This window comes from Anolis sagrei, chromosome 6, assembly GCF_037176765.1.
Source record: "Anolis sagrei isolate rAnoSag1 chromosome 6, rAnoSag1.mat, whole genome shotgun sequence".
Classification (NCBI taxonomy): domain Eukaryota; kingdom Metazoa; phylum Chordata; class Lepidosauria; order Squamata; family Dactyloidae; genus Anolis; species Anolis sagrei.
Window position 1 is genome coordinate 119,968,461 of NC_090026.1, and position 23,308 is coordinate 119,991,768.

Genomic DNA, 23,308 nt, shown 5'->3' on the forward strand with positions numbered 1-23,308 from the left:
CACCAACCTTTTGGTCAGAAAGTTCAGCAACTCAGTGGTTTAACCCACTGCACCACTAAGGGCTCCCTCAGTTGTGGTTAAGGCTGGCCAAAGAAGGCAAGTGTTAATTTGCACATCACTTGAGGTATTGGAGAAAGCATATGAACCCTCATCTACTGTTATGTGTCTGGAAATATTTACATCAGCACTAACCTTAAATAGTACATGTTAAGCTCAATCCATGATATACTTAGTATAGCTCTTGCAAAAACAACTAGTTTATACAAGAAAAAATATTCTCTTGCTAGTCAATGTATTAGTTCATCAAAATTATTATAATTGCTGTAGTTAAGAAAAGTATAAACTAGACAATTACAATTCACAGCAATTCCTAAATATGGTAGGATTTCTTCCCAAATTTTAGTAAAGAGAGTCTTGGTTAATTAAGAGGGGCATATCATCACAGTAAACTAATAATTATGTAATGAAGTGTGATAACATTGTATGCATATATGAGTAATTTCAAGCACCTATTATCTTGTAGATCACTATACAAGATATATATAGTATTTTTGGTGAACCATGTGAATGTTCTGCCTATCATGCACTTTGAAAGATGGTACTAGAAATAAAGCAAGAGCTGCTCTCCTGGTTTTTCTGTCAAATATTTTTGATAAGTGCTAAAGTATTTTCATTTTGAATCAGCCTCTTCAGCAAGGTACTTTTAGTGAAAGAAATTATGCATATGACATTTTCTGCAGTAACCTCCAATCTCTTTATTCAGGTTCAGACAGTTCTCAGTTACAAAAAAAGAGGGGTTGAAATGAGTGAGCAGGACATCAATCACTTTGGAATATTAGCACCTTAAAGATGTCTTTAGCAGGTCAATAATCTTTTCACCTTCGAAGGACTTTATCAGATCTTGTCTAAACCCTGGATAAAAGCTTTTGCATTAAGTACTTCTAACAATTGGCACTGTGTCTCCACCACACAAAGCTGTTTTCTTCCTTAAGGATACAATCCTCAAGGTCATGATTCTCAACAGCCTTCCAGAATGACAAAGGAGCATTACCTACAGCCAAACAAGCTGTCAACACAAACTTTGTCACAGCCTAGATAAAGAAACTGGCAGACATTGATAATAGGTCTAATTTTCCCCCCATCCCTAGGGAGGTAAACAGATTTCAAATCAGTCTAAAAACCTAGGCACGTAAAGCAATGTTATCTCAGAAAATACAATAGAGGAAAACTCACAGGAAATTCATCTAGAGGTTCATTGATTTCGAGATCTAACACTTCATCATTATAAATCTCTTCCTCTCCCTGATCTTCCCCATATTCTATTTGGTCTTCAGTCAGCTCGGTCTCTTGGCCTTCATACTGTCCTTCTTCTGTGTACTCCTCAGCATATTCTTCAGTCACTTCTGACTTGTCATAGCCCAGTTCATCCTCCCCTTGTTCATACGCTGAATCTTGTTCAATCGAAGTATTGTTGGCTCTCTCAGACAGTTCAAAGGATGTAACCATTCCAGAAGTAGCATTAAGACTAACAGCAACATCTTGCGAACTAGGGTAGAATCAAAATGAAAGAAAGGAGTTTTATTTTATTTTGAAATCAGATTAACCACAGTCTGAAGACAGAGTGCAGGTGCATGGCTTTTGTACAGCATGTACACAGATCACATAGACTCTGCACTGACTAGCAAAAATATATAGCTCTCGGATCAACTTGACTCAATGCCACAAACTCATAATATGCATACTTATACCAGGGCTTATCACCAGCTGCAGGCTATTTGACCAGAGGGATCAAATCAACCAGATGGCCTAACAGGTTAGGCTGGCAAGAAGTACAGAATAACCAAGCAAGCTGCCTTCTATTTTAATTAACAGACTAATAAATACACTGAGAATAAGAACTGTGTATGTTTTCCAGTTCTGCAACACTATCTGTTCATTGTTTTTATTTACATGAACACTGTTATGTATTCATTAGTTTGGGCTTTCATTTCTTATAGTGAAATAATGCTTCATAAAGATATGTTCTAACTTATCTCAAACTCAAATTCACATTTAGACTTGATAACCAACCACTCCAATTTTAAACAGCTTTTCAAAGTCTCCTATCTTGAATCTGACGTAAGATCTTTCAGGTAAGACAACAAACTGTTAAAAGAGTCAATTAATTCAGCTTTTAAAGAAGGAATTCGGAGCTATAATGTCCATCTTTATCTAATTTGCCCTACTTTGCAAATATCAACTCTCCTATTATTTTGGCTCTCATCTTAAGCCACATTAAAAGCATGCAGATGAACAACTTTATACAGAACAGAGTATGGGAACAGATTGCGAAACAATACTTAGAAGAGAGCAAGTATAGTGCAATGGTTTGAGCATTGGACTGCAACACTAGAGACCAGAGTTTGATACCTCTTTTAGTCATAGAAATCCATTGGGTGACCTTGGACGTGTCACACAGTCTCAACCCCAGAAAAAGGCAGTGAGAGGGATGCCATAACATGCTCACAACTTAAATGGCCACAGCAACAACAACACAGAAGAAAAATTATCAGGACTGCCTCTTAACAGAAAAAAAGTTGGTTGATTAATCTTACAAGTTTAGTCAAGCCACTGATTGTATTTGCATAGGAGAAAAACAACAGTTCTAAACCATATTCTATGATTAAGATAAGGCACAGGTTTGTCATGAAAGAGACGTTCCCTCATGAAAAATAAAAAAAGGGATGACTCTCTCCTGTAATGGTGCTTGACACCTCCATTTTTAGCGAGTCTGTGACATTAAAAATATAGAAAAGAATCTGTTGCCTGTTTCATTAGCAGCATCTTTTTCAATACATTACAAATGATTATAATCTACTGAAATGTACCCAAATATAAATAATATCTGAAAGTTGCACCCAAAGTTTATTAGGTCAAGACTTTTCATTGCTATCAAATTCATTTCTCCTCTCAACACGAGAACTATTTTCTATTTCCTTTTTTTTTTACTTGAGCCAGCTCCTAAAGTGCATTCCTGTTTAAATTTTTTCAAGCATGTTGGTCTCAAGCTTACAAGTTCTACATTGAAATCCCCAGTGAGCCATGAACCATGAGGGGAACCTTTCTCTCTTTCTTTCTCTCTGGATGGGCCCAGAGAGGTAAGATCCAGGTGCGAGCCCAATGTGGACTGAGCCCAGGGATCGCGTTATGCAATCCTTGGGATCAACTCATCTAGCCATCTCCCCCCCCCCCCCCCCCCCAATCTCCTGGAGCATAATTTCCTTGCGCCAGGAGGGTGCAAGGAGGACCATAATGGAGGCCAGGTATAGCATGTAGACACCCACCCCCCAGGAAAGCCCAGCTTTTGAGGGGTGGGGATTTAAACCCACTTCGGCATGTGTTTAAGTCCTGTGTGGAAGCGCTCTCTGTCAGCCTAACCTACCTCACAGGATTGTTATGAGAATAATGCAAGGAAATTGAGAGTTCTGTACTCCACCTTGACATTGTGGGAGGAAAGGGTAGATATAAGTATAACTAATATTTTTCCTGTGTCCGTTCTAGGTATTTATCTTACACTTACATTCTCCTCCTGCAGAATTAAAACATATAATGCTTGCAAATCCACCATTCCAAATTATTGAAGGGACAAAGCTAAAAAATCAAGTATATTACATGGCTCAAATAATAAGACGCACCTGAACTGTTGTTCCTCTTCATTGTCACTCTGTAGGAGATCATCATTCAGTTCTTCATCTGACATGTCTGACTGAGTCTAAAGTTTAAAAAAAATGATCTTCAGGCAACCTAATACATAACATTTAGGAGCATAGCAGCAAACCTTAACAAGACATGCACAATGACCAGAATACCTTTGTAATTGGGGAAATTCCAAAACAATTCCACTGCTTTGTTCTGAAGCAACAATAAGCAGACTATTTTTCATCTGGTTCAATAAGTGTCAACTGAAACCATTTTCAGCAATATGGCTGCATGATATAGAAGAAAAGCTAGACTAGAGCAGAGATGGTCAACAGCAAGCAGGTGGGAGCAATATTCCCAAGGGCTGCACACACTGCCAAAATTAGTAAAAATGAGAAAGCCAAACTGGAAATTATTGGAAACCCATTTCTGATTTGAGGAAATGTATTTGTTTTAAATGTTAAACCATATAAAGGAGCACTTTGGTCTGCTTAAAAGATGAATTGCTTCTCTTAGAAGCGCCTCCCTCTACTAAGGGAACTTTTACGCAAATTTGTAGGGAGACTCCCAAGAGAGGCAATTAATCCTTTCTCCCAGAAAACAGCAGGGCCAGGGCTACAAAAACAGTTGGGGGGGGGGGGGGAGGGCAGGCCACAGTACAGATGTTCCTATGCTAGAATGCTGGATTAACAGAAAGTCCAAATTTGTGTTTCTTCCCAGACATCCACTCAAAAGGTGGCCTTGGGTCAGTCACTATCTCTCAGCTTCACAACACTCTTTAGGGGATTAATTAAAAAAACCCAAAATGTTTCATTTTTTAAAGAAACCAATAACTTCAAACCCACTGGAATAATAAATAAAGTTCAAAAGGTTGCTTGGAAAGGATGGGCACAATGTCTCACCAGAGTTTATGTGCAAAATGCTGATACCTCCCCCAATAAATAAAAATAAAACCCTCAAGTTCTCTCTACTGCGGGCCTCTTTTAAGCATGAAGCATTTGAAAACAAACAGGAAATACAATTACAGCCTAAATAAAGGATATGTTTATTTTTTTAGATTTACATTATGACATTTTAGGACTTAGAAACCCTGACTTTTTAGAGTCGGCAGTACTATCAATCAACCTACATCAAGACATCACAAATGATGTCATGAATACTGAATGGCATGCACTATATTTTTAAAAGAGACAGTTTATTACTCAGGTTATAGGAAAAGTCACCTTGTGATAGCTACAAAGATAAACTTTTAAATACATGTGCTTGGCAAAGTGAGTTTTGTTTAGCTGAAGGGTAAAGAAAACTGTGGTGTGTGTTCCTATTTGACATTTCATTCTAGAGGTTGCCAACTGGGAAAGTAAATAAGAAAGTTATAGGGAGACAGGAAGTGTGAGGAAATTGGAGGGCATTCAAAAAACAGAAAAGAATTGCTAAGGGCTGCAGCATCTCTTGTGCTGGTTTGAACTCTTTCCAAATTGTTAATTGTGATGTCAAAGAAAGCAGGTCAAGTTACCAAAAAGACCCAGACTGGAATTATTTATATAAAGGACAACACGTGCAGTTTTATATTCAACCAAGGAGACTTTTTAAAGCAAAGGCTTTGAGGAAAGGAGTTAAAGCAGCAACAGGAATGTTAAACAGAATGTGATTAACAAAACCGAAGGGGACTTCCACCACAAACAAAAATGCTAGAAGAACACAACTTGCCAACAGTGTAACCACAGACCACCACCATAAAAAGGGTGTTCAACGTTTAATATGTTTTATGCCAAACATATGCCAACAACTGCAAACACAGTTGCCATTTCTGGAAACACTCTACTTCCATTAGAAATCATGGTAAATTGTAAAACTGAAAACTACAATTCTGACATTAATGGATCCTGTACCCCAGCATCAATTTTTTGCACTTGTCTGGCACCGGTTAGCCATCTCATTTGCCAGAGCTGACAAAAGGGAGACACAAGACTATTAAATAAGTAAATCGCTGAAACATGACATTCAGGCTCAAGCTTAATATGCCCTCCAATGAGAATGCAAAGGAAATGTTTAACCTTGTTTAATAAAAGCAGCACATATTTCAAGATTCACGTACATAAGGAATCTTACATAAGCAACCTACTTTTACTACGGGTCTTTTTGAATATTGTTCTTGTTTTGTATATTATTTTGCTTATAACAAAAGAGGGAATAGAGTGCTGGTAAATGCATACATAAAAGAAACAGTGGTCAACAGGAGATACCACATTAAAATATATGCTTGAAGGAAAAACACATGCAGATAGTTCTCAGAAATACCCCAATGTTCTCTAGAGACAATGAAAGTGAGTTCAACATTCACACAGAGACACTTTAAATAGTTTTCTTGTTTACCTTTTTGCCAGTCAGCAAATCTTCTCCTAGCAAGTCATCATCTAATTCACTGGAAGAAAGAGATAAATATAATTCTCGGTTCTTCAAAAAAGTGACTGAACTCTTTATACACATTATTTCTCCTAGTTTATCAAAAAAACGGATTGAGGATATCAGCAGAATTTGTATGCCAACTAGAAACCAAGAAGACAAAAAAAAACATTTTATGTGTACATATATTGTAACTTGAAATAATGCAAGTTAACTATAGAGATGTGAAAGCCTTGAGGAACTGAAAATTGGGTGAGAAGTGAAATATTTTCAATATTTTTCTTACAGCAAATTTTTGCACGTATCCCTTGTTGAGTAATCAGCAACCAGAAAAAAACTGCAAAGAAATATTCTCTCCTCTAGAATGAGTGAAATGATTAATATACGGTTTCACTTATTCAATTGCCAGGAACTTCACAGTATAAGGAAGGTCCTGTACACAGAACAATCCAATGCCACAGAACAAATCTGAGATTCATTTCTGCACATAATGGTTACTGCTAACTTTGTGGGAGAAGCATGCAGATTAGTGCTTGTGTTCATGGGGTGACCATTATTATACTCTCTATCCTGCATCTGTCCTTTTTTAAAATTTGTCCTTCTCACATTTTCCCACAAATACTGGTGATGCAAATATTATACTACAAACTGAGAAACAAGCAGTTTATTTCCCTGACTTCCTGGAGGAAAACAAAACATCAGAAAGAGGTGAGCAATAACCACAAAAGACTCAAAGAGGAACAATTTGAAAAATAACTAGCCAAGGTCCTCTGGAGCAAGTGAACTACTTATAATGCAACTAGCATATAACACATGTACACAATTCTGCTTATACAAAACTAATGCCTTCATATTTTTAATTACATAAACATGCCAGGCAGTTAGCATAAGGACAATAGTAACTTATAAATGAAATTTTTATTTTGCTAAATTAAGTGTTCTACCATTTTCCTGGGCACATGTGATAAAGATGCATGACAGGAGCTTGTAGGTGACTGCTCCAAGGCTGTGAAACTCTCTTTGATGTATGGCGACCCTAGGATCTCCTTATGTCTGAATAACCTGCACAGGTTATTCAGATAAGGGCTGTGCCTTCCTTAGTTGCATCAATTCATCTGTATTCCAGTCTTCCTCTCTCCTGTTGCCTTCTACTTTGCCAATTTTTTTTCATGTTTTTCAAATCATAGAATCATAGAATCAAAGAGTTGGAAGAGACCTCATGGGCCATCCAGTCCAACCCCCTGCCAAGAAGCAGGAATATTGCATTCAAATCAACCTTGACAAATGACCATCCAGCCTCTGTTTAAAAGCTTCCTAAAAAGGAGCCTCCACCACACTCCGGGGCAGAGAGTTCCACTGCTGAATGGCTCTCAGTCAGGAAGTTCTTCCTAATGTTCAGATGGAATCTCCTCTCTTGTAGTTTGAAGCGGTTGTTCCGCGTCCTAGTCTCCAAGGAAGCAGAAAACAAACTTGCTCCCTCCTCCCTGTGGCTTCCTCTTACATATTTATACATGGCTATCATATCTTCTCTCAGCCTTCTCTTCTTCAGGCTAAACATGCCCAGCTCCTTAAGCCGCTCCTCATAGGGCTTGTTCTCCAGACCCTTGATCATTTTAGTCGCCCTCCTCTGGACACATTCCAGCTTGTCAATATCTCTCTTGAATTGTGGTGCCCAGAATTGGACAGAATATTCCAGGTGTGGTCTAACCAAAGCGGAATAGAGGGGTAGCATTACTTCCCTAGATCTAGACACTATGCTCTTATTGATGCAGGCCAAAATCCCATTGGCTTTTGTTGCCTCCACATCACACTGTTGGCTCATGTTTAACCTGTTGTCCACGAGGACTCCAAGATCTTTTTCACACGTACTGTTCTCAAGCCAGGCGTCCCCCATTCTGTATCTTTGCATTTTGTTTTTTCTGAGCCACATCTTCTCATACTATGTCCAAAGTGTGATAGCCTCACTTCACTTACAGCAAGATTTCAGGCCTGATTTGTCTTAGGATTAATTAAGTCTTTTTAGCAGTATATGGCATCTGTACATCTCTTCTAAAGCATCACATTCCAAATAGGTTAATTTTCTTCCTGTCAGCTTTCTTCACCACCTAGCTTCCTTTCACACACACAGAATCTCAAATACTGTGACCTGGAAGATTTTGACTGTAGTATTTAATGATATATCTTTAAAACTGACATGCTGGAATACTGTGCTAAATAACCTGTACCCTATCATCAAATTGGCAATCCAAATCACTCTCCAGTTGAAATTTCTGGAAATAAGGAGGCATCGTTCAAGTTCAGCTATGGAGACTAATCCCACCTTAGTGCTAAGCCACACTTACTAAGAAACAATGGTACACTTTCTAGAGCAAGAGTTGCAAGTGGACCTCAAAATATAATATAATAAGTATCATACGCTACCCAATATTATAAGATACCAACACAGAATTACATACACACCACTCCCTCCTGCAAACAGAGACACAAAAAGCCAGAGATAGATCTTAATAATATTCAACATGATTTAACTGACATGTACACAATCCACTATTATACATCTTTAAAATCATTCAGCTGTTTCTGAGAGCTATATCCTGACAAAGAAAATACAAGAGGCAAGAAACAAAATAAAACATTTAACTGTCATGTTAATAAATATTTAGTATACTCTGAAGAATTACTGTATAATATGTAAAGGTAATGTCAACATTAGATAAAGTCAACATTAAAGAGAAAAGTCAATGTCAATGTTTCACCTATTTAAAAAAGGGTCAACAGAAAGCAATAGGAAGCATCTCTTATAAATGGCCCTGAAACAGGACCAGTAAGACAAGTCTTTACGTTCTGACAGGACTATATAGATAAAGGAGATCATACAGAAAATCAGGTCCCATTACATCTATGACTTTTAAAGTAAAGACCAGCAATTTGAATGAGGTCTAAAGTTTAGTAGAAGCCAGTGCAAATGCTTCTAAATCAGAATTATGTTTTCAGCTTTCGAGGTGTTCACTAGCATCTCTGCAGCCACTTCTAAAGAATCTTCAGAGGCAATGCTATGTAAACAACATTCCAAAAATCCAGTTTGGAAAGAAGGAATGCAAAATACAAAGGAGACAATAAATGTTCGTGTCATGTGATGTGATGGGCATATGCGTAAAATGTGTACCCACACAGGAGGATTGTGGGTGTGAAAGAGTGAAAAGGAAATGTGGAGTGATCTGCAATGGCTGCACCCACTACTGCTATATGACTTCCACGCCCAGGAATTTAATCAGGCTGAAAGGCAGCCTTCCTACTGAAGAAGAATCTCTATTTCTGTTGTTTAGGGAGGCTATACATCTCCCCACTACTAATCACCTGACACACACTGCAGACATAACAACTTCATTAGTATATGAATTTGCACTTTAAAAAAACAGGGTACAAAACAAACCCCAGCAAGCAAAATGACATTCCATGCACAGATCTCAACATGAAAAATAAAACACCTTTACCTGTCCCAGTCATCATCTCCGGTCCTTCTCCTCCAAGATCTCTCTGCACCAGGCTTATCTAACTGATCAAAGTCATCATCTGTTAACAGAAAATATTCAGTGATTGCTACAACATGAAGAAAATACCTAGATTGTACAACAGCAGTGCTGACATTTTCTCCCTAGGAACCCTTAGTTGCTTCTTCCACATATTTTATGGCAACAACTTGAAAACAAATCAATTCATTTAAAGAAGGTTGTCAGTAATTTAATTTTCCAATCTTTTGTTTCTTTGTTTTGGTGTTATTTCTTGCTTTTGCTTTCTGCCTTGTTTGATCTCTTCACAGCTTGTTATTTTACAATGTTTTTCTCAATTTTTTACCTCTTGTCTACTGCATATTTTTAAAAGAAACAATCTTTTAAGTTCTTATATATCAGCCTGTTATCTCAATGGAAACGCTAACATAATATGTAACAAACTTCCACAAATGAACACATATGACATAACAACTCACAGATCACAGTCAGAGTCAGAGGTGGAGCAAAAACCAGTAGATGCTTCTTTTACAGACATAAGCCAACAGTAGGCCATCACCGCTTTAATCAAATTATCTCAATTTAGGTTGCTCTCTTAAGCCTATGTATGAATACCAAGAGCAGAAAACATCTTGGGAAGCTATGCAACAGAAGTTATCTTCCCTCTTGATTTTTTTAAAAATGTATTGATTGGCAAGATGCATTATCAATGTATCCATACAGGATTTTAGACATATTTGGTATTAAGGAATCTAAGAATGTCACTTAATAGAAGGCAAACACCACTAAAAATAATGGAACATGAGACTTCCCAAGTTAGAGTTTGCCAAATTTATTTAGAAGCCTAGTTTGCTTCTAACAAGCTCGATAATAATTGTGTTACAGTATTTTCGGTAGTGTTTACCTTCTCATAAGTGACATGAAGGAATTTACTATCCCACCTTTCTCCCACCAATATGGGACCCAAATTGGCTTACAACAGGAGGTAAAATATTGTTAAAACATAGTATAACACAACATTTAAATACAGTTATAATTTGGTCTGCATAAAGCTAACCATAAAAAGCTTTAAATAAGGATGCATATACACTGTGGAATTAATGCAGGTTGACACCACTTAAACCGCCATGGCTAAATGCTATAGAATCCTGGGGCTTGTAGTTTAACAAGTTTTTTAGCCTTTTCTGCAAAACGTGTTGGTACCTCATCAAACTACAACACCCAGGATTCCATAGCACAGACCTATGACATTTAAAGTGAACCAATCTGAACTAATTTTACCGTGTAGATGTACCCCAGGAGAAAACAGTGCTAGGCTAGATTTTCAGAGAACTTAACTCAATTTTCATCTACAAATCCATTTCATCTACAAATCCACCTCTTTTATCTTAACAGAACTGAGAGACAGAACAGACTGAAACATGAAGGCCCAAGATCATCAAAAAACATTGGATGCTATGTGAAGTTTGCAATCTGACCTTCACTGATTTAAACACAATATTCTTGCCATTGGCTGCTCCTTTAATTTCATAGACAAAAAATTCTACATTATTTAATAATTTCAAATAAAAACACTTCTCTGTGAGTTCTGCTTGGAGTAATAGAGAAATCCAAAATAAAATATTGAATTGTATTGTAATTACTATAATTACTGCCATAACACATTCTCAAACATTTCAAAGGCCACATATATCATAAGAGATAATTCACCAAACATTTAACTGTTAAATTCCACAAAAATTAAAACTGGAGCTGTGAAATCAACTTTCTATAAAAGTAACTAATTGGAAGAATAAGAGAAGGCAAATGCAACCGCCCCCCCCCAAAAAAAAAACCCCTAAGTAGATAAGGATTGTCATATATACTTTGCATGGCTTAAATGTGTAAGTTTATAATATTTCTGAAAACCTAACTTTTGCTTAAGACATTTATATGTGTTTACAAACATTTTTAAATGAATACTATATATCATAGTTTGCTGTGTTGCCTTATTTCTACTATTAATGTTTCGACATATCTTAGTTCCACAAGAGGAAATATGCCTAGGATCCCAACAAAGATATGATAGTGTTACTGAGAATTGCCAAGTAAGAAAATATGAAAGGGTTTGAGGTGAAAGTGAGTATCCCAAAAGCCAGCAATATACTCTGGGTGTTAGGTAGGAAATTAACATTAATTCAAAAGTCTTTGCAGGACTTTTATTTTGCTTCTTTTTACTTAACCTTTTAAATAGAAATAGCATCTGAGTAGCATCCTAACACTTGGAACACTGTAATAAAGAAGCTACTCAATGACAAAGATTCAATTCATAACATTTCTAAAAATTCCTCATTTCAACCAATCACCATCATTTATTGTACTATAAACACCAGACAAGAGTAGGTACTCCTCTGCATTCCCAGAAAAATAGTAAATAGTACACTCCACTAATCAGATTAATCTCTTGTGCTTTCCTGTCTTCAAATCTTCATAAACATTGCTCAGTGAAAGTGGCTGATGTCTGCTCTTTTCTGGCAGCAGCCACCAAATGCCCTGGACAGCTCCTACAGCCAGCATTTCCCCCTCATGCATATCATACTACTTGCACTGTCCTCCTTTTTGTTTTCCCCACTTCCACCTGCCCATCAGTTGTCAAAAATACTTTACATCCTTAGCTTCTCCATCCTTTTGAGGCCAGCTACCCCTCCAGTGATTCCGAAATACCTAGTTCAGCAATGCCGAGGCTGGTACACTCCCTGAAACTGAGTCAGTTGCTCTCTCCCAACATCCTCACCACCCCTAAAAAAATCTTGTAAGGGCTCTTCCACGCAGACATATAACCCAGAATATCAAGGCAGATAATCCACAATATCTGCTTTGAACTGGATTATTTGAGTCCACACTGCCATATAATCCAGTTCAATGTGCATTTTATACAGCTGCATATAAGCCAGTCCCCTTTCTAATCAATTTTCCCTTTCTTCCAAGTAGCATGACCATGCAGCAATCAATCAGTCCTCCCTTCAAAGCCCAGAATGCAGAGGCCATGACTAAATGCAACACAACAACATTTATTTATGATGCTCCTTTCACCAAAGTATGGAATATCAAGGTATGCCATCAAGGACTATAAATATAAATGAAATGAAATTACCAACATCCCACTGAAACAATCTCAGGCACAAAGCAGCTAAACTAGGTCTTCAATCCCTTACAAAAACAAGTGAGATCCTCCTCTAAAGGAAGTTGATACCACAGATATAGTGCCAGATCTTAAAAGGCTTGAATATTAGACAGGCGTTGAGCACATTGGTAAAACAAAAATATGTTTTCCCTACAGATAAAAGATTCCTAGATGGAAATTTATTGTACAACATGGTATGCTTAGATTCCTAACATATCACACTAGGCAAGTTGTCAGGTACTGAGGAAAATTAGAACAGAGCTTTAAATATTGGAACTAAAAGTCTGAAATAGACCTTGTTCCAAACTGTCAGCTAGTGAAGAGTTCTAAGGGGGAAGAGACACATTGAAATATGGATTTAAAATAACCCTTATTTTATTTATCTCGCCATTACTATTCAATCTTGGCATGGACACTGCTACAGCAGATTTGCAGACTATGCATTCCTGGACATTCCTATAGGCAGATGACATAACACTCTGTCACCAAAAACATGCAGCCCTCCAACAACTGCAGACTGGGAGTGAAAGACTAAGGTCCCTTTCACAAAGCTAAATAAAATCTCACCTTTTCTGCTTTGAACTGGAATATATGGCAATGTGAACACAGATAATCCAGTTGAAAGCAGATATTGTGGGATTTTCTGCCTTTGTATTCTGGGTTATATGGCTGTGTGGAAGAGTCCTCAGTAGAAATGGACTTCAATTGAACATACCCAAAACAGAGTAATTGGAATGCACCCTTCAAACTGGAAAAACAATTCAAATTAATGTATAAGCACTAAAGAAGGCCACCCAATTTAAATACTTGGGGTCACTGGTCTCCATAGGCAGTGATACAATGCCAGACACGAATAAATGGTCACGAATAAATGCCACCTGGTTGAAATGGCAGCAAACTCTGGCGTTCTGTCAGCCCTTCCACACCTACAATAACTGCCTTGAACTGGGTTATCTAACTCCAGACTGCCATATATTCCAGTTCAAAGCAGATAATGTGGGATTTTTTTCACCCGTGTGGAAGGGGCCTGTATGACTCAAAAATGCCTGAACAACTCAAGGCCAAGTTCTAATAAATAATAATAATAATAATAATAATAATAATAATTCTTTATTTATATACCATCCTATCTCCCTGAAGGGACTCAGGGCAGTGAACAAAGTCAGCAAACAATCAATGCCATAAAAAAGAAAAATACATAAATAAATAACCATCCCACCCTAAACCCTCGCAGATCCATATTTAAACAAAGAAGACTAAAAAATAACATGTAACATTTACAATTCCATAGTAATCCATCAAGAAAACAGAGGAGTCAGACCAGCGAAATATGTTTAAACTTTAAAATTAACTATAAAATTAATTACTGCCAGCAGCCAGGGTGAGTAGTCCATATAACATACTAAGCCTGCTCATCTTTATACGCCTGAGCACAAAAGAAAGTTTTTAGTTGTTTTTAAAGAAGTCTAAAGAGGGAGATGTTTTGATCTTTTTATGGAGAGAGTTCCAAAGGTGGAGGGGGGAGATGGCAGAGAAGGCCCCCTCTCTCATTCCCATCAACCATGCCATAAAACTTTTAAAGACCCATTCTGCACTTTAGCTTACAGAAAGGAGAATAGAAAAACTCAATACATCCCCATTCGGACACTGGAAATGCTCTTTGGAGCTGTTTGACCGTTGCACATCATTATCACATTATTTTATATAACATCATTAATCCTTTTTGATGAAAATAAATAAATAAAATTTATACTTTTAATTGCACCTTAATTTATTTAGATCCTTTTGACATAAATGTGTACGATGAGGTTTGTGTGCTTTTAACTACTATTTGGTTGTCACTTAAGTTTTTAAAGTTTATATTGATGCTATTTATTTGCTGTTTTGGAGCCCCTGGTGGCACAATGTAAACACTTGTGCTGGCAGGACTGCTGACCAACAGGCTGGCAGTTTGAATCCGGGGAGCGGGGTGAGCTCCTGTCTCAGCTCTAGCTTCCCATGCAGGGACATGAGAGAAGCCTCCCACAGGATGGAATTTATTTATCATATCAGGAGCAAACCCAGGGTACAGTTGAAAATGTATTTTAAAAACACAAGTTTAAAAACATGGCAGTATATTAAATATACTTTGACCAGAAGCTGGCCACTTGGAGTGCCTCTGGTGTTGCTATAAGGAGGTCTTCCATTGTGCATGTGGAAGGACACAGACTGCATTGCTTTACGTCAGTGGTTCTCAACCTGTGGGTCCCCAGATGTTTGGGTCTTCAACTCCCAGAAATCCTAACTGGCTGGGATTTTTGGGAGTTGTAGGGCAAAACATCTGGGGACCCACAGGTTGCGAATCACTGTTTCAGGTGGTCTGTGGTTTGCTCTTCTCCACACTCGCATGTCATGGACTCCGCTTTGTGGCCCCATTTCTTAAGATAAAAACATCAAAACATAAAACATCTGGGCATCCCTGGGCAACATCCTGGCAAACAGCCAATTCTCCCTCACTAGTAGTGACTTAGTTTCTCAAGTTGCTCCTGACATGGGGGGAGGGGGGGACTCTGTTGTTTTGATTTGCTTTGTTGCTCACTTTGGCATTGAATGTTTGCAGTTGTTTTTCTTCTTCTGGCAACCACCCTGTCCTCCTGAGGAGATAGGGCAGGTTACAAATATTATTATTATTATTCAAAGACAGACCTATGTAGAGGGCATTGCAGTAGTCCAATCAAGATGCAACTAAAGTGTGGACTACCATGGTTGTTCTATACCAGAGTTGTTCACTCAGTAGCCCTCCCGCTATGGGGCAAACAACAAAGAAACATGGAACAAGCCCTTAACACAGTGGTTCTCAACCTGTAGGTCCCCAGATGTTTTAGCCTTCAACTCCCAGAAATCCTAACAGCTAGTAAACTGGCTGGGATTTCTGGGAGTTGTAGGCCAAAACACTTGGAGACCCACAGGTTGAGAACCACTGCCTTAACACAATGGGAATAGAAAGGCTGAGATGGACTACTTGTGAGTTATATTAATTGTATTGTTTACTGCTTGTTATTTTATTACTGCTTGTTGTTTTGATGTGTTGTTTGGGCTTGGCCTCATGTAAGCCGCTCCAAGTCCCTTGGGGAGATGGTGGCGGGGTATAAATAAAGTATTATTATCTTCTATTATTATTATCTATATATATAAAAATGCTCTGTGCATAATGAGTACCTTAAAAACAAAAGAACCAATGAACGAAATCACACCAAATTTGGCAACAAAACGTCTCACTACACAAGGAGTGACTATCACTCAAAAATTATGATTTTGTCATTTGGGAATTGTAGTTACTAGGCTTTATAGTTCACCTACAATCAAAGAGGATTTTGAACTCCACCAACGATGGAATCGAACCAAACTTGGCACACAGTACTCCCATGACCAACAGAAAACACTAGAAGGGTTTGGTGGGCATTGACCTTGAGTTTCTGAGTTGTAGTTCACCTACATCTAGAGAGCACTGTGGACTCAAACAATGATGGATCTGGACCAAACTTGGCACGAATACTCAATATGCCCAAATATAAACATAGATGGAGTTTGGGGAAAATAGAACTTGAAATTTGGGAGTTGTAGTTACTGGGATTTATAGTTCACCTACAATCAAGGAGCATTCTGAACCCCACCAACGACAGAATTGGGACAAACTTCCCACACAGAACCCTCATGACCAATAGAAAATACTGTGTTTTCTGGTGGTCTTTGGTGACCCTTCTGACACCCCCTCGCAACCTCTCCTCCAGGGGTTCACTATAGCAAGAAAACATAAAGCCCTCCTGACAAAGAGCCATCCAGCCATAGATATAGATAAATATATATGATTCACAAACACATATATGTTTATGACAGATATAGTACCACCTCCCTGGTGACCCCCCCCCCCCCACCCAGGTCTTGACTTCCCAGGTTGAGAAATGCTGCCTTAAGGCCATCCAGTCCAACTCCTTTCACCAGGGCAAGAAAACATAATCAAAACCCTCCTGACAAAGGGCCATCTAGCCATTCACACACAAACGTATATGACAGATGCAGTTTCAAAGATTTGAAAGGGACCCCTAAAGAAGGACAATGATATGTTGCATATCCCAGAGTAGGCAAACCAGACAATCTCCACATCAACACTGACAAAGAAACAGCAAGGAATACTGCTTACCCACGAGCAGAAAGGAATTACATATATTAGAAACCAACACTTTCTCGTTACTTTATTTTCCAGATCACCAGACTGGGCCACAGCAACGCGTGGCAGGGGACCGCTAGTTATTATTATTATTATTATGGACACTGAAGACAGCTCGGAAGCTCCAACTAGTCCAACGCTCGGCAGCCATGATTTTAACAGGAGCAGAGCGCAGGGAGCATACAACCCCCTGTTGCACCAACTCCACTGGCTACCGATCTGCATTCAAAGTGCTGCCGTTGGCCTTTAAAGCCCTAAACCGTTCCGGCCCAAGCTACCTATCCGACCGCATCTCTGCCTATGAACCCACCAGGACTTTGAGATCTTCCGGGGAGGCCCTGCTCTCAATCCCGCCTGCTTCTCAAGCTCGGCTGGCGGGGACGAGAGATAGGGCCTTCTCGGTGGTGGCTCCTCGGCTGTGGAACGCCCTTCCTACGGACATTAGACTAGCACCATCTCTAATGGTATTCCGCAAAAAAGTGAAGACCTGGCTGTTTGAGCAGGCGTTTGAATAATTAGTGCAATGATTGGTTAATGAACACTGGAATGGAACAATGGATGACGAATCCGGAACATGTTTTTGATGACGAGACAACAGTGAATGGGTATTGTAGTGACTGTTTATTAATTGTGTAATGTGTTAGGTTGTTAACTGTTTCTATACTGTAGCGCTGAATTTTTGCTGTTCGTATTTGTTGTGAACCGCTGTGAGTCGCCTTTGGGCTGAGAACAGCGGTATATAAGTAAGGTAAATAAATAATAACATCAGAATTCTGGATGTGGGTTTTTCATGCAGATCTTCTTTGGCATATGGAACAAGAACCATAGCTCAAATAATTAGTGCAATGATTGGTTAATGAACACTGGAATGGAACAATGAATGACGAATCTGGAACATGTTTTTGATGACGAGACGACAGTGAATGGGTATTATAGTGACTGTTTATTAATTGAGTAATGTGTTAGGTTGTTAACTGTTTCTATACTGTAGCACTGAATTTTTGCTGTTCGTATTTGTTGTGAACCGCTGTATATAAGTAAGGTAAATAAGTAAGGTAAATAAATAAAATAAGTATATAAGCAAGGTAAATAAATAAAATAAATAAATAGGACTAAAAGCGATCAGCAAGAAAATGCGGGAAAACCTAGATCTAGACGGTAGATCTAAATCAGGCCTGGGCCAACTTTGGCCCTCCAGGTGTTTTGGACTTCAACTCCCACAATTCCTAACAGCCTACCGGCTGTTAGGAATTGTGGGAGTTGAAGTCCAAAACACCTGGAGGGCCGAAGTTGGCCCAGGCCTGCACTGGAACCTTTGGCAACCGTGCGACCTGCTTCCCTGGGCTTCCTCTGTCAGAAGAAGATCTACAAGCCAATTTAAACACCTTCGCAGAAGCATACGAGAAGCTTGGCCTGTCACTGAACATTGAGAAAACCAAACTGCTGTTCCAGAAGTCACCAGCCATCCCCTCCCCAATGCCAGAGATACAGCTTAATGGTGTAACATTAGAAAATGTTGACCATTTTCGGTACCTTGGCAGCCACCTTTCCACCAAAGTTAACATCAACACCGAAATACAACACCGCCTGAGCTCTGCGAGTGCCGCATTTTTCCGAATGAAGCAGAGAGTGTTTGAGGACCGGGACATTAGTAGGGATAGCAAGGTGCTTGTTTATAACGCTATTGTCCTCCCAACCCTGCTATACGCCTGCGAAACGCGGACTGTCTACAGACGTCACATGCAACTCCTGGAACGATTCCATCAGCGCTGCCTCCGGAAAATCCTGCAAATCTCTTGGAAAGATAAGCGGACAAGCAGCAGCGTGCTGGATGAAGCAAAGACCACCAGCATTGAAGTGATGGTCTTCCGCCATCAACGCCGCTGGACCGGACACATTGTCCGGATGCCTGACCACCATCTCTCTCTACTTCGAACTCAAAAACGGAATGTTGGTGGGCAGTAAAAGAGATTTCACTTCACTTTATTTCTTAATTAGTCGCTCTCCACCAAGGTGCTCCGAGCGACTTACAATCTATTTTTTTTTAATTATTTTTATTGCATTTATTCAATTTAACATAAACATTAAGTAAACATACCTTTATCACTAAATTATTCCTATACTCTATAACTATTACAAATTCTTAACTAACTATAAGTCAATTCAGACTTTTCTCAATTTACAAAACAAAATAATAAAAATTAGAATCTGACCAATCCTTATAATCAAGTCACTCATTCACTCTCCAAATACAATATGATAGTAACATATATGCAACATGCACATTCTAGACATGTCCCATCATTCAATCTTATTTTGTTTTGGAAACATAATGATGAGCGCTCTTTGGATATTGACCATGGTCCACTCCTGTTATTTCTCTTTAATACTTTCCCCTCCCCCTCTTCCCCTTCCCCTTAGTTTGTGCCCCCTCCACCAGGACCAGCCAACTCATGTTGTTTCACAATTCCAGAATATCATTGTTTCTCTTGCTGGCTTATACCCCTTTCCCTCATTAAACACATACTCAATAAATTTTCCCCATATTTTCCAAAAATCTGTTTGTTTACATATACCCCTTTTAATTTTAATATTGCAAGTTAGCTTATCATTAATCGCTATATTCCAAATTTCCCTATACCATTCTTCTAATTGAATTTCTTTTTTTTCCTTCCAATTTTTTGCTATTAACAATTTAGCTGCTGTTATCAGATTAGAAACCAATTCCTTTTCTTCTTGTACGGGAATTATATTATCATGTATAAGTAATAAAGCTAATTTTGGTGTAATCTCAGTCTCTATTTTTATTATTGCTCTTATTTCTTTAAATATGCTTTTCCAAAATTTTTGTATAATATAACATGACCACCACATATGTAGATACGTCCCTATTTCCTGACAACCTCTCCAACACTGATTCGAATATTTTTTATCAATCTGATTTAATCTAATAGGGGTTAGATACCACCTCCATATCATTTTGTAGTAATTTTCTTTAATTCTGATAGACATATTTTTTAGTATCCTCATATTCCATATGTTTGCCCATTCTTGATTATTCATTTTCCCCCCCAAGTCTGTTTCCCATACTTCCTTCAAATAATCTTGTTCCTGTTCATTCATTAATAACAGTTTATAGATCTGACTTACTGTGCCTTTTAATGTTATATTCTCTTCTTTAGTCTCCCTTTGAGTTATCATCTTTTCTATTTTTGTGTATTCCCTACCTCCATTATACTTTTTCCTTATATCACTTGACCATTTACCCAATTGTAAATACTTATACCAATCTAAGTCTCCTAATTCCTCTTTTATTCTTTCCATATTTACCATTTTCAGATCCCAGTCTTTTATTTTCATTAAACCTCTTCCATTAAGTTCTACTTCAAGTTCTTTTTTTAAATTTTCTGGGAAGTTTTCTGTCATTAAAACTGGCATGATAGGAGAAATACCTGGCATTAGGGTTTTTTTATATCTTCCCCAAATCTCTAAAATATTTTTTAGAAAGGGATTGCTTAAATTGTTATACCATTTCTTTTTACCCTTTTCTCTATTACCCCTATAAAAAATGTATTCTAATTTCAGTTCTAATTTTTTATCATCTTCTTCTAACCACTCCAAGCTTTTTTGTTTTGCTAAACTTTCCACTATATATCTAATTTGATTTGATTGATAATATAACTTGAGGTTTGGTAATCCAAGACCTCCCTCCTTCTGTGGCTTATACCATAAACTTTTATTTATTCTAGCTTTTTTGTTCCCATTACAATACAGATTTAACATGTTTTGCCAGATTTTTATTTCTTGATCTGAAATTTTTACAGGTAGCATTCTAAATAGAAAATTTAGTTTGGGTAATATCTTCATTTTAATTAATGCTATCCTACCGAACCATGATAATTTGAGCTTATTGTATTCCAGCAATTTCTTATCAATTTCCTTTCTTAATTTGGTTAGATTATTTATTTCTAAATTTTTTAAATCTTTAGTTATATTTATTCCTAAATATTTAATTGTTTCTTTGATTTTAATTTTAATGTTCCCTTCCTGTTTTATGTTTTTTATCTCTTCTTCTCGATAATTAAATATCATCATTTCTGATTTGTTCCAATTAATTTGTAACCCTGTCATTAATCCAAATTCTGTTAAATGAGCCTCAATTTTCTCCCATTGTTTTATTGGATGTTCCATTGATAAAAGGGTGTCATCTGCAAACAAATTTATTTTATATTTCTGTTTTATTCCTATTCCTTTTATACTACTATCATCTCTAATTACATTAGCTAATAGTTCCATTACAATGGCAAATAGAATTGGGGAAAGAGGACATCCCTGTCGCGTGCCTCGTGTTATATCTATTTTCCCTGTTAATCCATCATTCACCATTACTTGGGCACAATTTTTGGAATATAATTTATCAATGAGGTTTCTAAATTTTTCTCCAAATCCAAATTTAGCTAATATTAATTTCATTGTCTGCCAGGATACACTATCAAATGCCTTATAAATATCCAGAGCTAATACTCCTGCCACTAAATTTCTTTTTTTAATACTATGAATTACGTTTAATACCCTACCCATTAAATTGGACATTTGCCTTCCTCCTATAAATCCACACTGATCTTCTTTGATATATTTATATATAAATTTATTCATCCTTTTAGCCAGTATGGCAGTTAATATTTTTGCGTCTTGGTTTATTAATGAGATAGGTCTGTACGATCCTGGGTCTGTAGGGTCTTTATTGGGTTTTAATATCAAAGTGATCAATGACTGTTCCCATGATGGCGGAATTTTTTCTCCTTTTATTATTTTATTATATAGATCTTTTAATTTAGGTATCAATAATGTTTTGAATTTTTTGTAATATTCTGGTCCCAACCCATCCAGCCCTGGAGTCTTTCCAGGTTTTAAATTGTCTATAATTTCCTCAATCTCTTTCTCTGATATTGCTTGTTCCATAATTAATTTATCTCTTTCTTGGATCTTTATTTTACAATGTTTATCTATATACTCTTCAACTTTCTTTCTTACAATCTAAAATAGCATTTACACAATATAAAAACATTCATCAGTGACTATTTGGCAAATTAGATCTGATTACTTAAATGCACAACCAAACAGCCAAGTCTTGAGTGCCTTTACAAAAGGTCGCAACTCCGACATTGTTCTAATGTATGGAGGCAATGAATTGGAGAGAATTGGAGCATAGGTCGAAAAAGCTCCACGCCTTGTAGCTTCCAGGTGTACCTCCGTAGGGCTCAAAGCCAACCTTAAAAACTCTGGCATAGACACTGAGAACTGGGAAGACCTGGCCCTTGAGCGCTCCAGTTGGAGGTCAGCTGTGACCAGCAGTGCTGTAGAATTTGAAGAGGCAGGGTGAAAGAGAGAAACGTGCCAAGAGGAAGGCGCGTCAAGCCAACCCCGACCGAGACCGCCTTCCACCTGGAAACCAATGCCCTCACTGTGGGAGGAGATACAGGTCAATAATAGGGCTCCACAAGAATACTGATCATGGAAGACTATCCTACTCGTCCAACGAGGGATCGCCTAAGTATGTATCTGTCAAAGCAGGCCCGACTTGGGCCTAGTGTTCGCCCCGCCTGGCAGGCGCGCCCCCTCGGCCTTCCCGGGCGGGCCGCCTCGGTCCCTACCTGCGCCACCGCCTCCTCCTCCTGCTCCTCCTGCCCCCAAGGCGGCTGCCATGGCGAGAACGACAGCGACGTCGCGGGGAAGGCCTTCCTGCGTCTCTCACCACCGACGCCGACCACAGAACTAGCCCAACATGGCGGCCAGCCGCTCAGGGAAGGAAGGAGAGGCAAGACGCCGCTCGCTTCGCGGTGCAGGCTGGGATGCTGGAGGACCACTTCTTCCTCTGTCGCTTTCCCCCGCCGGAAGTGGGCTGGACAAGCCTCGCTAGGCGGTTATCCTACACCACAAGGTGCCACCTCATGCGCCTGCGCAGCATGCACTTTGGCGCATGCGCAAAACTGGAACGGTTGTGGAGCGACACGCATGCGCTTCGGACTTAGTGAGAACTAGTAGCGGAGAGGATTCGGCACCTGCGCGAAATGGGGACGCTTGGACGCATGCGCGGAGCAAGACAAAGCTGGATTTCCCTCTAGGAGCGATGCGCATGCGCTGGCAGCTGGTAGTGAGAACTAGTAATGTAGACGGTTCGGCACCTGCGCGAAATGGGGACGCTTGGACGCATGCGCGGAGCAAGACCAAGCGGGATTTCTCTCTAGGAGCGATGCGCATGCGCTTAAACGGTGATAGGAACTAAGTGGAGGGGGTTTGGCGCATGCGCAAATTGTGTTTGTTCTGTTCTGGCTTTGGAAACAAGAC

The 23,308-nt window shown here is 38.7% G+C and overlaps 1 protein-coding gene across 6 annotated transcripts in view; it reads right to left on the reverse strand.

The window, feature by feature from the left end:
• The window catches only part of RBM33 (RNA binding motif protein 33), a 102,313-nt gene extending 79,451 nt beyond the window's left edge, over positions 1–22,862 (reverse strand). For 3 of the 6 annotated variants that reach the window (XM_060782586.2, XM_060782588.2, XM_060782589.2), the window contains exons 1-5: positions 22,615–22,862; positions 9,576–9,654; positions 6,052–6,100; positions 3,675–3,751; positions 1,234–1,546 (exon numbers count right to left, since the gene is read on the reverse strand). In XM_060782586.2, coding sequence (XP_060638569.2) covers positions 1,234–1,546; positions 3,675–3,751; positions 6,052–6,100; positions 9,576–9,654; positions 22,615–22,666 — 570 coding nt within the window. In that variant the 5' untranslated portion in view covers positions 22,667–22,862. The remainder of the gene's footprint in view (positions 1–1,233; positions 1,547–3,674; positions 3,752–6,051; positions 6,101–9,575; positions 9,655–22,614) is intronic. The other 3 variants (XM_060782590.2, XM_060782587.2, XM_060782585.2) reach the window with 1 other exon arrangement.
• Positions 22,863–23,308: the final 446 nt, after the last annotated feature.